Genomic DNA, 17,292 nt, shown 5'->3' with positions numbered 1-17,292 from the left:
ATGCAAGGAAACGAATGCGCCTTTGTATGTTAGCCATCTAAATAATACCACATTGAAGTAATTAGTCTGACTATTGCCAATATTAAATATAATCAGGGCTGGCACTAAAACAATACTTGCGCATTGTCTGTTTTTGGACATGGCCGCTACCCACATGTCTATGAGTTAGTCATTTGTGTATTATATACATGGACAGTAGTCTGCATTACAACATTTAATAGATTTATATATTAACAGGACATCTAAAAATGCTAATTGTTCTTATTGTTGAATAATGCAAGTGAACAAAATGTGTTATCATTTTAAGTATAGGATACGCTACGAAAATGCACAGATTATCTGACGACATTCTAGGCAGAACATTACGGTTTTTGACCAAATACACTACAAGGCTGTATTGTGCAGTTTTACTATGACTCTGGCATATGTGGTCGGTTACGGGTCAAAGGTCAAACTATATGGTATTTTAGAATTTGGCGACTTCAGAGCATCATCATTCACCATGTAAATCAAGTAATTAGCTTACATTAAATTTAGGAAAAGAGAAGCATTCGCGGAATTCCATATTTAAAACTACTAAAGATGTACGAAACAAATTAACATTTAGTTCATTACATAGCAAGTATTTGCCGTATTTCTTTTAACATAGACTGATTGAAAGACTACAGTACTTGTCAATTTATTAATAAAAAAAACAAAAACGATCAGACACATACACAAATTAACATGCACATAACGTGTACGGTAGCCTACATAATACGTAAAATGGTCGCGTCATCATAAATCACAAAATAAGTTTCCGATTTAAATACTAACTCAATTTCCGTCGAAGCAAATCTGACTGAACATGTCGTAGTCCAGCGATTGAAAACAGTCATTCAACACAATGGAGCTTTGGAATGTATAGGCTATGTAAATTAGGACCATTAGCACCTTTACTGACAAGTGTATATCTTCAATAATAGCCTATGCGCCATCATCCCTGACAAAGGCTATTCTAGGAAACAACAAACAGTGCGTTATTAACATTATTCTTTTGCTTAGTTTCTCCTGCGTAACGTGAATGAATGGACATGTAAAGGTCAGAAGTTAAGGAAAAGTCATTCAATACGCGTGCCTGTCTTACCGTTCTCCACCTGTTGAAGATGGCTTGCAGATTATTGTTTTTCAGGTAAGTTAAACGTGCATTTAAAAACTATTTCGCCACCGAAAGAAGGCGATCATTCTTCATATCTCCCAGGCTTTCTGGAAACAGGGGCTGTATGATGAAGCAGAAATGAGCCGTCAGGATGATATTTTAATGGCTTATATGTCACGTCGGGTGCATGCGGCTTTGAACTCGAGCAGCCTGCGTTTCCTGCAGAGTGCGCCTGCAAATCCCACATGATAACTTCTACAGCTCACAACTTTTTATACTCGCAATTGCGCTGTAAGCTATATCTCGACTCCATAACGTGAAACAGAGTAAGCGTTGCATTTGCCCATTCAGTTTGGAAGCAAATCACAAACAATATTTTAGTTTGTTTCAATTCAGTAGGCCTATTGAAATCTCATTGTGATTGAAATAGGAGTCTTTACATTGACAGAATATATAAAAATACATCTTTCAAATGTAAGCTAAATGCATATAACTGTTTTTTTATATCTGGTATTTAACGTGTAATCAAACAAGTTTTAACAAAATTACGATATTTCAAATAATTATTCAAAATATATATATATTAAACCGTTACTTAAAAGGTCGAACGATTTGCGATGAATTGAACTGAAACAATGACTTCCCAGATGTCTTTCACACTGGTGATTTACTAACATGGATAATTATTTGAGAATGAGATGGAGTTTCTTTGTTATGGATTAAGAGAAGCTCGCACATTTAGCTCAAAGGAAACTCATTCAAGACCCAAACAAAAGGTAAACTGAATGATTCCGATTAATTGCGAGCATTCACCTTTTCATTGAAGCAAAATAATGAGAACCAATGAATATGCAGAACTTCACTCCCGAGTAACTTATTGAGGTATTTAAAGGGCGTAGCAAACGAGAAAGGTACATGTATATGGAAGATTCATATGTGAAACAGACGTCTTTAAAATTGTGCAATATATTTGGGAGGGGTCACACCTAGAAACTTTGTTTTCTGAAGAAAAAAAAACATTTAACTTTAATAATTAAAAAAAAAAAACATAAGCAATTTTTCCATTGCGCAAATGACTGGTTAGCAATAAAAGTACTGCTGGCTCTTCCCTCCCTTTTTTTTCCTGACGGGATTTGTATAATTTAAATCAGTCTGAGAAGGATTGAATAGTGAAGCCGTCATATATCACGTTCTATTTAAACGACTATCTAAACCCAGCATTTTTTTCTCGGAAAGACAGTGATCGATAAACAATCGTTAAAAAATGCAACACTGACGGGTTTATTAGTTTAGATTTTACACATTGTAATTTTTTTTTTTTTTTCATATTGTAGACAGACTTTTTTCCCCCGACGTAGTAAAACACGATTTTTTTTTGTCTTGCTCAAGAAAAAATAAAAGGTAGGTGCAAACGATGTTCCTTACAGCATAAATAGGAATACGTTCCTGCTGCATATCGTACAGGGCTTTAATAGAAAGCTGTACACGCCTTGCTCGCATTACAAAGGTGATGTAGATATTATCCTTTGCACATTTGGCAACTTTTCTCCAGTTGTACACCCCGCTACCCAAAATCACTGTCAACAGTCCTACAATACCTGGGATTGATGAGGTAAATTGACCAATCAGAATGGGGATGGATCCCTGTGAACGGTTAGTTGGAGAGTGAGTATGAGTAGGGGGAGCAGCCTTCCGCAAATGAAAACACACGCAATGCCTCACGTGACTCCGCCCCTCTACTCCCATTCATCAAGAGGGACGGTGTTGTCTTTTCAATTCATTTATCTGCAGGAATGATTGCCGTTATCAGTCTCGAGCTCACCGCCTGGCTGAGGAGGTGAAAGTTTCTCCACAGGAAGATAAACCACAAAAGACAATATTGTACATGATTTGCGTTTGCAGTTAACGAAAGGGAGAAGAAAAAGATCCCTTTCAGAAAAATATTTATATATATTAAATAGAAACCTGAAAAGGGAGTTTGCGAAGCTCTCGTAAAGAGTAAGTCGCACCTTTTTTCAGAAAGCCAGTGGTGAGAATTTTGTATTTTTTGATTTTTGCAGTCGTTTCAGCGGCGCAAAGTAAACATGCTTCTGGACGCAGGACCACAGTATCCTACCATAGGAGTGACTACCTTCGGATCCTCTAGACATCACTCAACAGGCGATGTCACCGACAGAGAAGTGGGGTTGGGAATAAACCCGTTTGCAGATGGGATGGGGGCTTTTAAAATCAACCACAGTACCCACGATCTTGCATCTGGCCAAACTGCATTTGCATCCCAGGCGCCCGGGTATGCTGCGGCGGCTCTGGGGCACCATCACCATCCCACCCATGTCAGCTCATATTCCACCGCGGCTTTCAATTCAACCCGGGACTTTCTGTTTCGAAATCGGGGGTTTGGAGAAGCGGCTAGCGCACAGCACAGCCTCTTTGCCTCTGCTGCAGGAAGTTTTGCGGGGCCTCACGGGCACACAGATGCTGCAGGACACCTACTTTTCCCGGGACTTCACGAACAGGCGGCCACTCACGCCTCTCCAAATGTTGTTAACAGCCAAATGCGCTTAGGCTTTTCTGGGGACATGTATGGCAGGGCAGACCAGTATAGCCAGGTTACTAGTCCCAGATCAGATCACTATGCATCGACCCAGCTGCACAGTTATGGTCCCATGAACATGAATATGGCCGCCCACCATGGTGCAGGGGCCTTCTTTCGTTACATGAGGCAACCCATCAAACAAGAACTTATTTGCAAATGGATTGAACCCGAGCAATTGGCAAACCCCAAAAAGGCTTGTAACAAAACTTTTAGCACAATGCACGAACTCGTTACTCACCTCACAGTAGAGCACGTTGGGGGACCCGAGCAAGCGAATCATATCTGTGTTTGGGAAGAGTGTCCCAGAGAAGGAAAACCTTTCAAAGCCAAGTATAAACTTGTAAATCATATCCGAGTACACACCGGCGAGAAGCCGTTCCCTTGTCCATTCCCTGGCTGTGGCAAAGTATTTGCAAGATCCGAAAATCTCAAGATACACAAAAGAACACACACAGGTAATTACATTATCTATCTATCTATCTATCTATCTATCTATCTATCTATCTATCTATCTATCTATCTATCTATCTATCTATCTATTGCTATGTAAGCTTGAATATGTTTAGAATGTTGTTTTTAAATACTGTGTTAAGTTAAAGTGTTTTTGTTATATGCACATTATTATTATTATTATTATTATTATTATTATTATTATTATTATTATTATTATTATTATTATTATTATTATACAATTTAATTGTAAATTAATAAAATATAGAGCACGGCTATGTGTTGGAGAGTATATGCTCCAAGTATATGTTTACAAACCCAGCATTCTTTTCAGAACCCGGCGTTATTACTGTTGACTATTATTGTTTATAATTGTTTAATTTAATCGAATTGCATAATTTGTTTTTGTATCAGGTGAAAAACCATTTAAGTGTGAATATGAAGGCTGTGACAGGCGATTTGCAAACAGCAGCGACCGTAAGAAACACATGCATGTGCATACGTCGGACAAACCATATCTCTGCAAAATGTGCGACAAGTCCTACACGCACCCCAGTTCCCTCAGAAAACACATGAAGGTAAACACATTTTTTTTCATAATTTAAAAAATATATTTTTCTTTAAGTGCTAGTTTAGTGTAAAAGTATGAACATCTAATGCTTTTATTTCGCTTTGCTCGTAATTCAAGGGACTTTATATCTGTTTCGAACAATGTCAAACAATGTACAATATACTTTGTGTGGGAATAAATACTTACATTAGTAATACATAATAATTGATAACTCATATTGAGTTAGTGTAATATGTCATGTGCAGCAAAATAAATACATAAATACATACATTCCTTTGTTTCGTCATACCTTTCAGAATTACATCTATTTATTATATTTAAATACACATTAAAAGAAAAAAAAAAGCTTTGGTAAATGTTCTTCTATTTGGTGCTATAGATATGCTACACCTATAAAGCCTTGCTCAATTGTACTCAATGCAAAACAATAGGGCCTTTTTTCTATAATATAATATGTATTTGGTTATGGAGAATTTGATTATGGAAGTTATACTTACTGTGTAGTTTATTTAAATTACAAACGAGATTTAATTTACTGTATTCAGTTATTTGTATAAGCAACAGCTTATAAGCCTTCTGGAAGCAAGATGAAAACATTGCATTTTAAAGATCTGAGGGTGTATTCAGTTTTCAACACGATTGTGTCTATATTTTACAGGTTCACGAGGCTTCTTCACAAGCACCCCAGCCCTCCCCAGCAGCCAGTTCAGGTTACGAATCCTCCACTCCACCAACAATCCTGTCTCCTTCAACAGAAAACCAGAGTGGCAACTCCATATCACCAGCATCTTCAACAGTCCACCACACGTCCGGTCACAGCACGCTGTCATCAAATTTTAATGAATGGTACGTTTAAAATATCTTAAAAAACAAAACAAAAAACTGCAGAAATATGACTGCTTGGAATCAAAGACTAACAAAGCCGCTCCTAAACGTGGACCGACACAGACACACACACACACACAAAAAGAAGACGAAAACCAAAATATTTTGTAAAGGCTGTTTAGAAAAGTGGACAATTCATGGACGAGGTGCAGACCGCTTGCCAAGTTTATAGGGTTTGAAGGAACTACAAACAAGAGATCTCAAATTGCATGTATCCGCGGGTAGCGGCCTGTTTTTGTAAATAAAGATTTACTAGATTAAATATGTAATGTTTTATTTTGTAAATAGTCATATCACAATTTAAGGGAATTTGTGAAAATGTGGTCTAGATATACTGGAAGGGGAAATGGTTAGTGCGATTATTCGTCTGAAAACAATGTTATAGTTAATGTGTACCAAATGTGAATGACTCTGTATTACAGTCTACACGTCGACCTAACCGAGTATTAGTATCAATGTGTTTTTGTATACAGTGCAAACATTTCGTCCCAAAGTCCAGTGTGTGTAGTTGCAGTAAAATGTTGTTATTAAATGTCATGTCGACACATCGTATAGTGAAAGCCTGAATCACCGTGTCAATCTGTTTATGTAAGAAGTGCTATTAATAATAAAAAATATATATATCTGTTCATTGCCATGGCAATTGTAACAAATCACTATACTTGTATATATATTTCCATTTTCCATATTTATCCGCATGTAAAGGCCCGGTATCACATGTTAAAACATATTCGATATTTATGGGAAAATGCGTTCGTATGTAAAATTTAGTTTACAAAAAAAAATGTTTGGTTACATTTCGTACAGTATTAAAGACTTCAAAATAAAAAAAAAATTGCATTCAGCATTTATTTTAAACCAGGTGACAACACCGAGTTTTATTTCATGTATTTTGTGTTTTATTTTCACTTTCATTATGGGTTCTAGATCATTACCAGAACATCTATGATTATATAAATTTCACGAGTGCTAGGCTCCCCGCTGCTCCTGGTACATTGCATGCAATTAGTATTTATATCAGAATTTATGAAAGAAATTCTCTACAGCAATATAATGTAAATGGAATTTGCAGACGCAAAATAACAACCATAAAATACCCTACATAGATTTATGTGAATTAATTAACTAGAGGGTTTAAATATTAGATATATAGGTGGTATATAGTAGATTTTTATTTTCAATCATTTTTAGTAGCCTTTGTTGAAGTCTGGGTATAAAGAAAATACATCATTTTGTAAACTAATAATAATTTTAGTTCGTTGTTATAAACAGAAGTATACCGATTATGGTTTTCATCATCATCATAATCATAACCTTTTTATTATTTGGTTTTTTAGCTTTCTTTTTACCTAATCAAATCTAGTAAATGTGATTATTTTATGTAATTTGATTTCCTTAATGTCCTTCCCTATTTATTCATAATTAACACCACATTCTTTTCTCCGATGTCAAAAGAAAGGGACAAGGTTTTTATAAATCACATTACTATATGCTAAACGCTTGTTCCTTGAAACCAAATTCCCTTTCACGTTGTTTAGTTTGATAGATTTGCAACAACGCTGCTATCACTAACTTAGCTACGGTTGGGGTAACTGTTAAGCTTTGTTCGACGTTGTTGCTTGCTTGACCGCTCCATTAAGCAGACATCACATCAACAGACTAAGGATATCACGAGCTTGGCTAGCACCGCGAGCGCTTGTGCGGTGCGACAGAACACATTTCAGGAGTTTACCCTTTATAAGCAGATCACATTGTCACTTTTACAGCGTTTTTTAAAACGGAATATGTGTTGACATAAATAAATAAGAACGATACTAACAGTTTAATGAAGACAATTAGAGAATGAACGTATGATAAAAAAAAACATATTTAACCAATTGACAGCTGTCTATAGACATTAAACATAGCTCGCGTTATGCGGTTCTTTATTATGTCTAGTTCCTAAAACAAGGTATAGGTAGTCTACTTGCTATGTTTTTTTTTTTTGTTTGTTTTTTTTTTTTAATTTTCAGCCTTTTAAGTTCTTCATCTATTTGTTTTAACACAGCGCCACCTTGCTGAACTAAACCAATATATGCCTATTGTATCACTGAAGGGTCGATCAAACTTTGTTTTAAGTTTGAACAAATCAAATACTATCTATCTATCTATCTATCTATCTATCTATCTATCTATCTATCTATCTATCTATCTATCTATCTGTATATTGTCCAGAGTTAACGACTGTGTTTCTTTATTTAGTGATTTTATCATCACTGCATTCTCATGGATCTACAGAAAATGACACTATTCACAGAATAGTTTACCAAAATCAAGTGAGGAGTTATTGATTTGTATTGTCACCTGAAAATAAATACGTTACCAAGCATACAGATGAAAACGACCTTAGATCACCCCCCCCCCCCCCCCACACACACACACACACACACACATATATATATATATATATATATATATATATATATATATATATATATATATATATATATATATATATATATATATATATATATATGGATATTATTGCAGCCATTGTCAGCATATGTATTTCCCTGACATCTTTCTATATTTTAAAATGTATAGTGCCCAGAGATGACTTCAAATAATTATTTTGATATAATAAATATTGACGTTATATAGGCTACCCATGTTTTATATCGCACCACAGTAAACGGCCGTTTCTCTAGATATATGTTCATATTATTATGGGCTATTAATTTTTTAAATATGTGAATGCCGGCTGTAATCTAGATTTTTCGACTCTATTTAGCAGTCTGAAGTGAAAAGGAGTGTTTCCTAAACAGTTATGTATTCTGATGTACCGTTGGAATGGCAGTGGAAAGTCTTATGTACTGGTCTGTGTATGAAATGCCTCACCTGTTTTATAGTTTAGAAAACTCACTTTATCCTACAAATGTGTTATTTTACAATAACTTTAAAAAAGAAGAAAAAAAAAACATTGTATTTATTTCCAAAGCTTCATGTTACATTTTTCAGAGCATAACATGTCACCAATTAAAACACATATCTCTTTCATGGAATGAGTGGAATTATCAGGATTACATAGCTAAAGGTTATAAACTTTAATTATCGACACCCTTCTCTTTCGGCGACAATTCTGTCAAACAAAACAAAACAATTAGACTTTACCAAGATTCTTTTTCTTTTTCTTTTTTTTGTGACTTTGAATTGGACTTTTTTCTTTTTCTTTTTTTTTTTTTATAGGCCAGTAAGGGTACCGGAAATGTTTGTACATGCTGGATTTAAAAAATGCAATCTTGAATCAATGCAACATTCTGCTTTATCAACAATTCATATTATAAAAGGCGATTTTATTTTTGACGGTTTTCATATATTGAGTGAGGGCTGACTTTTCATTCATACACTCTAAAAAAGGATGCGTTAAATTTAGAAAAGAACACAGGGTCTATGAAGACATCAACTGGCAAAATTATCTATTGGCATATTGGTACTGCATTTAGTATTTGTGTGATTTTCATTTGTAATTACAATAAAGTCAGTAGCCTAAAGTAAAACGTGTGTTATATCCAATATCCTAAGTATTGCATCGCGTCTCAACTAGCCTGTACGCTAGATAGGCCTACTCTGTAACTAGCATCTGATGTCACTGAAATAAATAAATACATACATACATAAACACACACACACACACACACACACACACACACACACACACACACACACACACACAAAAACCTTTGTAAAATAAATATTTGTTGTGCATTTAACATATTCAAAGTCTGTTTGACACCTTCCCTAGAAGCACTATCACGCCTCCCTATAGGAATGTTATTTATACCGTGCAGCTGGAGGCTGTCATCAATTCAAAACATGTGTTTATCAGCCTTACATGAAAGTGCCGTGTTTTTAAAAAATAAGAGTTTATGCAAAACAGCCCTTCTGTTTTTAAATTATACAAAACGACAAAGGACATGAATGCCACGTGTAAAGTAAAAATAGACACAACTTTTGTATATTACGTAATAACCACTCACTGAAAAAATGATTACGGGCGTTCTATGGGTTCTTTGGGGTTTCTTCCTATAGTATAACTTAATGCAGGTTCCAGAGCGTTCTACATAGAACCCAGCAGTTCTATTTTAAACCCTTTAACGTTGAACTCATATGAACCAATATTAACAGTTCTAGAAACACACCACCCTCCCCAAAAGGAAAGAAAAAAAAACGAAGAAAAACATCGTTTCAAAGCTCAGGAATACCCATTTTATCAAGTGTGGTCTATAATGTCCTGTTGATAACATTGAACACATTTAAATTACAGTGTCTGTGGCAAAAGAAGCCTTACCTTTTATTGTTAAGAGTCTCGACCTTTGAATAGGACCCTATAGAGTAAAACCATCTTAATCGACTGCGGCATTTGTTATTTATATTAATATTATTAATATTATTTATTTTACAAAAGTCATCTTGTATATTACAATTAATTTGCACTATAAATCAAATGGATTGGGTACCAGTAGATTCTGAGTTTAACAAAAATAAAAAAATAAATAAAAATGTAATGTGATTTGTAGTCTCTCTCCTGCACATGTGGTACTATAGGGCGACACCAGCAATGTGCTGTTCAATATTTATGACTCTACCACCTCTCAATTTGCAAAAACTAACAACAAAGTCTGAATTTACCATTGGAGTGTGTGTGTGTGTGCGCGCGCGCGCGTGCGTGTGAGTGCGTGATTATGTGTACGTGTGTTTACGAACAAATAGACAAATAAACTAAGTACATATTGTGGATTAATTTTATTAAAACAGAGGGCGTTTTTATTTATTTTAGAAATATTTTTTGTTCTGTGAAAAATGCACTTTTATTTACGTTGTCAGATACAAGTATCGTACTGGAACAATTTTTGCCTTTCTACAGCACACAATAAATTATGCATAGCAATTCAATTTTGCATCAGCTAATGAAGCAACATTTTAGCTATTACTGCCTGCATTTTTTCTCGTGTTATTCTTTCTAACTTCCATATGATGTGTAGCCTGCTTAAAATTACATGCGTTAACTGAACACACAGGGGCATAGTGTGAAGGTTAAGGGCAGAACAGTAAAATACAAATATTGTTTTTAAAATCTTTATTCTTATCTCTTTCAAAATGTATGGCCGTTGTATAGGCTAAACATTTTCAAAGCTTTGTTGAGGTGGTAGTTTCTCATCGCCTTTGGAATTCTTACTATTCATACTGATGTAGACTCATTCTGTTCACATTTTTTTTAAAAATCTAGAACCGATTTTCCTAAAACAGTAAAAAGTGAGCTACTGGTGCACATACAACTTGAACATAGTGTAATAAATTAACCGATTATATTATGATCATATACAGGCGTAAAACTGTATGTTTTAGGTGAGAATAAAGGTCAGGGCAGCCTATTTACACATCATGTGTTATGCAGGTGTGTGGTGTGTACTGAAAACAATGTATTAGGATGCAGGCATTTTTGGTATCATGCTGTACATACTGTTCTACCTTAAGGCCTCCATTCAACGAAACGACTAGAGACATATTACAAAAAAAAAATCATATGTATTTGAAGACAGGTCGAGCAATGCTGATTAAACTCAATTTCTTGTGCATGCATAGTAGTTCATATAGCTCTCTTCTACCATTTGACTATTTACCCACAATCTGTGTTTTCCAGGCAGTTTTACTGTAGAACCCTTACGTGTTCTGCTCCTGTTCTGAGATAGATTACACCCAAAAGTATAGCTGCTATTTTTCTCACTATTTCGGCTGACCTTTGGCTGACTTTGAGACTGCTGGTAGGGGTGTGCGTATAAAACACAACACGAGTCAGTTAGGTTTGCCTTGCTGAATTTCTGCAGCAACACGAGTGTTGATTACTTTAAATGTAGCATAACCCTTAGAAAATAAAGTCGACAATTCAGTCTGCAACATCATATATAAACTGTACCTAACGCGAGGAGTACCAAGCAACTACCGTGTAAACTGTGATGAGAGAAACGCATAGACAATAATAACACAAGAACACTGATAAAAAATAATAAAAAAATAAAAACTTATTTTTAGAAGCTATGGAAACTAGTTGTAATTTCTTACTAAATAATAATTATATTTGTCCAATTGATGATTAATAATTATTATATTTGTCTAATTGATTATTAATAATAATTATATTGTTCTAAGACATTTAGGTCTATTATTTCTAGCCAGATTTATAGCTGCATGTTAACTATGCAATTTATAGTCAACACTATTAAATTTCAATTTTAGCTTGTTATTGTTCATTAACAATAATTCACTTTATTAGTTTTCTTTTATACTAAAATAAACAACATATACTACGACTACTACTACTACTACTACTACTACTAATAATAATAATAATAATAATAATAATAATAATATTAACAAAACAATTTGTTTAATATTTAGTATAGGGGGTGTGGCTCTGCTACCCCCCCCCCCCCCTTCTCAAATACATACAGACTTACACCTCCCTCCCCTGCCACTACAGTCACCATAACCACCACATAGACAGACACACACGAGCGCACAGTGAAGCCAGAAGAATTGACCGATCTTTCCAGCACCTTAAGTTAACTTTTAGAGGTGTCTTGTCACATAACCGTGTTGTGGATTTAAACTGATTATATAAAGCATAGGTAGGTGACAAATGGAGAATCTGAAATATAATGTTTCTTTATTGTTTTCTTTCTTTCTTTCACAATATTTAAAAAAAAACAATCATGGTAAATTCATGATTTTGTTGTTTTGACGTTTACTTTACAGAAATACTTGTTTTCTACCTGTTAAATGTTGACTAATTATCCTATTGCTAAATCACAGTTCCTTCTGGGATATGCCAATTGAGATGCAACATTTTCCCATTATTAGCTTGTCAAAATGAATCGTATTACTGTGGACAGTACAGCAGTTTATTTACAATAAAGAAACAGCTTGTGGACATCTGTTATTTTAATTGCTGCTCATCAGAATAATTCATGATAATACCGAAAGCAAAGTGATAAAGTGTTTCGTTTAAAACATTAAACAGTTCTTTTTAATCATATACACAAAAAGCGACCCCAACGCTTCATTTATATATGTAGATTAATTATGGTTTTATGACTTAATTGACGCCCAAGACTGGATTATACATACCACTACTGCACCAGTGAAGGTAGGCTTGTTTTAGTGTCATGCTACAAACTTTTCAAACTCTAGCTTTCAATAAATAATTGAATTTAACAATTAATTAGCCAATTACTTAATAATCAAATAAATCCATCAATTAAAACATCGAAAACAGAAATAGAAAAGGTTGAATCTTAAATTAATACATGCCCTGTTTATCCTTAATAAACATAACTTTTGTTGATTGCTAAAAAAAAAAAAAAAAAAAAAGCTGCCAATTTGATACAAAATTAATTGATTTAGGAGGAAAGAAAAACACCAGAAGTCTAGGCCTATACTGTGAGCACACACACAGAATGTAATGACGAGTGACTAAGATACTATGCAGATTAAAGTCGTTTTCTGCAAGTCCATCTGTCTTGGTTCTCAGGAGTGTGTGTACAGAGAAACTAAAAAACTTAATTTTTGACGACCCATTGGTCAGAGTTTAGTGAACAAGTTTTGTCTTTTGCTACAGTATTTTTAAAAAGCAAAGGAGAATCACCGGTAATGGCATGAGGGCTTGATATCGGGGAACCTGCTGGAGGGGGCAGTCTCCGCACTGCAGTAATTGGAGTCGAATGCCATGCGCGTCTGCTTTTCACTTATGAAGACACGTGATTGATTAATTATTTTAAATGCTGAAATTTAAGATCAAAGTATGCAGTCATTTCGGATTGTGGATGTTCTTTACGTTTTATTTTTTATTGATAACAAGGCGATCTAATCTATGTATTACAGGGAGAGAAAAATTATAGAAACGCAAGGTTGGTATAAAGAAAAAAGAGAAAAAGCAGTATTTCAAAAACTACACAGCGCAACTTTATAGTTCAGGTTACTTTTCATTGTTATATTGTGTGCAAGGCAAGACGTGTTAATTTGAATCCTAATGTAATTCCAAAATGTAATAATATGGATAGGCAATATTACAATATCATAACAGTGAGACAGTAGCATAACAATTGTTAAATATTCTGTGTAAGAAAAGTCAAATAAATAAATCAATAAAATTAAACAGCGTCGGTGAACATAAGACTAAGCACTGGAAAACATAATTGATTTGAAGATCAAAAGTATGGAAAACAGCAACATGGTACACAAACCTGACCCCAAATGTAACCATTATTATTATTATTATTATTATTATTATTATTATTATTATTATTATTATTATTATTATTTATTTCTTAGCAGACGCCCTTATCCAGGGCGACTTACAATCGTAAGCAAACCATGTCACCATGAACTATGATTTCTGATTTCCCTCCAACGCCTTAAAAGGTAATTTCCCTCCTGGTGAAGACAATATGTTTAGGTAACAGACCAATAATAAATATAATGTAATACCCACTAATAATACAATAAATGTTTGCTAAATTAATACAATCAAAGAAACCAATTGCAATCCTTATGATAAGTGAAGAAAGATTATTTATTAAAAATAATTGCCTCAGAAACTAGTGATTGATGAATTTGGTGGCTGGTCTTGCAAAATTATCAGGTTAAACTGCTTTCACCCTGGTTGTTGTGTTTAATAGTGAGATTTACATGAGGGCTTTTTCAGGCAGCAGTGCCCTATGACTGGCACATGGTTTTCGCCACACTTAAGTGTTGGCAGGAACAATTACCTTTTTTATTATTTGTTAAAAGGAAATGCTGGGTGTGAATTAATGTAGTTATTTTTATTTATTTATTTTTCCTTCTGCCTCTAGAAGTATTACCAAGCCAGCACAGCTGTGAAGATAATGAAATACTATAATTTCATCAATCTTACCTGCAGTGCACTGCAATTCTCTATGTAGATACTGAATCAAATCAGGGTACTAGGGGAACATTAAGCCACTTGAAGGGAATCATTGTTGGGGGTGGGGGCACTATGCTGATTACGGAGCAGGGAAGTTTGACTAAAGCATCTCTAAGACTACAGAATGAATTTGGAGATCAAACTTGTATTGTAACACTTGAAATGTATTTGCTTACGATTGTAAGTCGCCCTGGATAAAGGCGTCTGCTAAGAAATAAATAATAAACCCCAAACCGTTGCTTTGATATACATTACACACCATGTTTGTAAAAGCAGAATTCAGCCAAAGTGTTGCAAAATGACGACATGAACACAAACATGAAATAAACGCATTCATACAATAAACACAAACATAGGACATAGTCCAGTGCCACTGTTTATATGTAAGGTAGACATTAACCTGTGACGTGTCAAAATGTTGGTCGATAATCTAATTTCAGGGAAAAAAAACACAGCCTTGCTCTGCGCCACTGAACTGCAGGCTCAGCTGCACGGATCTGTCAGCTATCTGCTTCAACTGCTGTAAAACACCATCAGCTTGCTGATCACTTCATGCCTGCGTAGATCTGTTCTACAAGAATCTTTTAATTCAAATATATGTGCATGTGAGAATAATTACCAGCAAAAAGAAAAACATGCAATACATCCAGGTGGCTGCTGTTTTTTATTACTTTGTCTCCAGTAATGAATTACTAATTGTTTTTAACACCTGTATAGCTGTCTGTCCAGATCATTGTTGCTGAGAGAAATAGATGTGCAATCTTACATAGCCAGAGAGTCTCAAAATGACACAAAGTGCACAGTAATAAAGATAAGTAGAAAAAAATGTGATTGCTATAAGAATATTATCAAGAAGTTAAAGGTAAGTATTTTTATTTCAGTTTAAAAGAGGTGCCTTGGTTAAAAAAAAAAACAACCCTGGAAACACAGAGCATAACTTGGGTTTATTTAATGTAAAACCCCACTTTCTTTGAATGTCTATGTGATAGAGCATAGGCTCTGCACATGGGGGCACACTGAAGTGTGTGCTTTGTGACTACGTTTGCACAGCCACATGGGATTGATGGGATTTGTTGTTTAATTGATTGTTTAATTGTTTAATAGAAAAGTGTGGAATGTGGCCAGGTGGTAATTGAATGATTGAAGTCACTCACCCCAGGTCAAACCATAGAAAAGGAAAGGAAATGTTTGTTGGGAGAGAGCACATGGAGAGAAGGGCTGAGGGCAATAGGTTGTGCTTTCAACCCTGCACTGGGGGTAGCTGGAGCTTGGGTGCCGTTTTGTTCATTTGTGTTAGAGTTTGTGTTGTGTAAGAGTTTTTTTAAAACCTTTTATTTTTTTAATTATTAAAAGTGCGCAAAATTGTTTAAACTGCAGTTTCTGTGTCTGGGTTTGCTATTCCTGCCATTGACCAGCCTTGACCGCCTGACACTATGCCTCAGTCCACTAATGGGTGACATTCCAAAAAGTACAGCTTTAAGTCTAATTTCGTAGAGTTTCCAGGTAAGCAAATTCAATACAAGTAAGTACTGTTTCTCTCATGCTTGTACAGTCACAGATGCACATACTGTACAAATATTTATCAGCATGGTTTCTGCTTACACGTTACAAAGTTAATTTATTTTGTTTTTTATTTTTATTTTTTAACTTTGTTTGAACCAACCAAGCTTTCTGATTTGATGTATGCGATCACATGACGATATGGTAAAACTTGTCTTAATCTGCTACTCTTGTTGTTGTATTTTAAGCTTCATAAGTAATGTATTTTTTTGTAATCTTTGGCAGTTTCTTTGGTTGTCATTATTTTGTACATCCAAATTGCTGTTGCTGTAGGAAAGGGATACCGATGATTCAGTTTTCAGTTTCTACCAGCAACCAACTGACTACCACTAGAGAGAGCAACTGAGCAGAGGATTCATACCTAAAAAAGCAACTCAATGTGTACAAGTCATTTCCCTTTTCAACAAGACTACATGTAATTTAAGCTGTGTTCCCAAATGCTCACTTTCACACACACCTGCCAGTCGGCTTGGACGCTGATTTCAGAAGCATTGTGGTAATGCAACTGTTATGCTGGTGTGAAAAAGCCAACATAATTTCAAACGTGTGTGTATAAACATGTAACTTATACCTTGTTGCATGTTTTAATATTCCCTTGTCAATTAATTGTGAACTATTTTGTACTGTGTAAAATAACATCAAGACTATACAAATAAAGCTTACAAAAAGATGAAAAACTGTGTTCAAAATATTATTTCAAAGCACATTTAGGCAGTTCAGTGTGTGCAATAAGACATGTTTATTGCTACTGATATCCCAGCTTTCACCTTGTGTCTCGCAAGAACAAATTATTACAAAACACTTTTGCAACATGAAGACACGTTCAACTAAAACCACAAACATGGTCACCAGTTGTTTTTTTTTCCTGGTAAAACTACCATCCTTACTGATTAAAAAAGGATTGCTTCCCAAAATCATAACCACAAAATCAACTAACTGATTTACAAGCAGAGCTGATATGTGCAAAGAAGACCAAGTAGCTTACATGCACCTGCTAGTGTGACAGGAACCATTTACTTTAATCATAAATTTCATAAACAACCTGTCAGTCATGTTCAATCACTAAAACTCATCAACCAAACTCTAGCTCCAGTTGCGACCCACTTCCTCAG

The 17,292-nt window shown here is 34.8% G+C and overlaps 1 protein-coding gene and 1 long non-coding RNA gene across 2 annotated transcripts; both read left to right on the top strand.

The window, feature by feature from the left end:
* Positions 1 to 3,192: 3,192 nt before the first annotated feature.
* LOC117416730 (zinc finger protein ZIC 1) lies at positions 3,193 to 6,511 on the top strand. Its single transcript, XM_034028116.3, has 3 exons — positions 3,193 to 4,189; positions 4,599 to 4,762; positions 5,414 to 6,511. Exons 1-3 carry the CDS (start codon positions 3,223 to 3,225, stop codon positions 5,609 to 5,611), a joined length of 1,329 nt encoding a protein of 442 aa, XP_033884007.1. The 5' UTR covers positions 3,193 to 3,222; the 3' UTR covers positions 5,612 to 6,511.
* A 1,659-nt stretch (positions 6,512 to 8,170) lies between these two features.
* LOC131740053 (uncharacterized) lies at positions 8,171 to 16,857 on the top strand. Its single transcript, XR_009330676.1, has 2 exons — positions 8,171 to 13,931; positions 14,044 to 16,857. It is a non-coding gene; the product is annotated as an uncharacterized LOC131740053 (long non-coding RNA).
* The last annotated feature ends 435 nt before the right edge of the window (positions 16,858 to 17,292 follow it).

The sequence above is a fragment of the Acipenser ruthenus genome, chromosome 12 (assembly GCF_902713425.1).
Source record: "Acipenser ruthenus chromosome 12, fAciRut3.2 maternal haplotype, whole genome shotgun sequence".
NCBI lineage: Eukaryota > Metazoa > Chordata > Actinopteri > Acipenseriformes > Acipenseridae > Acipenser > Acipenser ruthenus.
Note: the sequence above shows the minus strand (reverse complement) of the source record. Positions and strands in the feature narration are given on the sequence as shown.

What these genes read in the sequence shown, in the direction of transcription:
- LOC117416730 (XM_034028116.3), top strand. Translation starts at nt 3,223, where the DNA reads ATGCTTCTGGACGCAGGACCACAGTATCCTACCATAGGAGTGACTACC. An exon ending in ACACAAAAGAACACACACAG is followed by an intron (nt 4,190 to 4,598) that starts GTAATTACATTA and finishes TTTTTGTATCAG; the next exon opens with GTGAAAAACCATTTAAGTGT. An exon ending in CCCTCAGAAAACACATGAAG is followed by an intron (nt 4,763 to 5,413) that starts GTAAACACATTT and finishes TATATTTTACAG; the next exon opens with GTTCACGAGGCTTCTTCACA.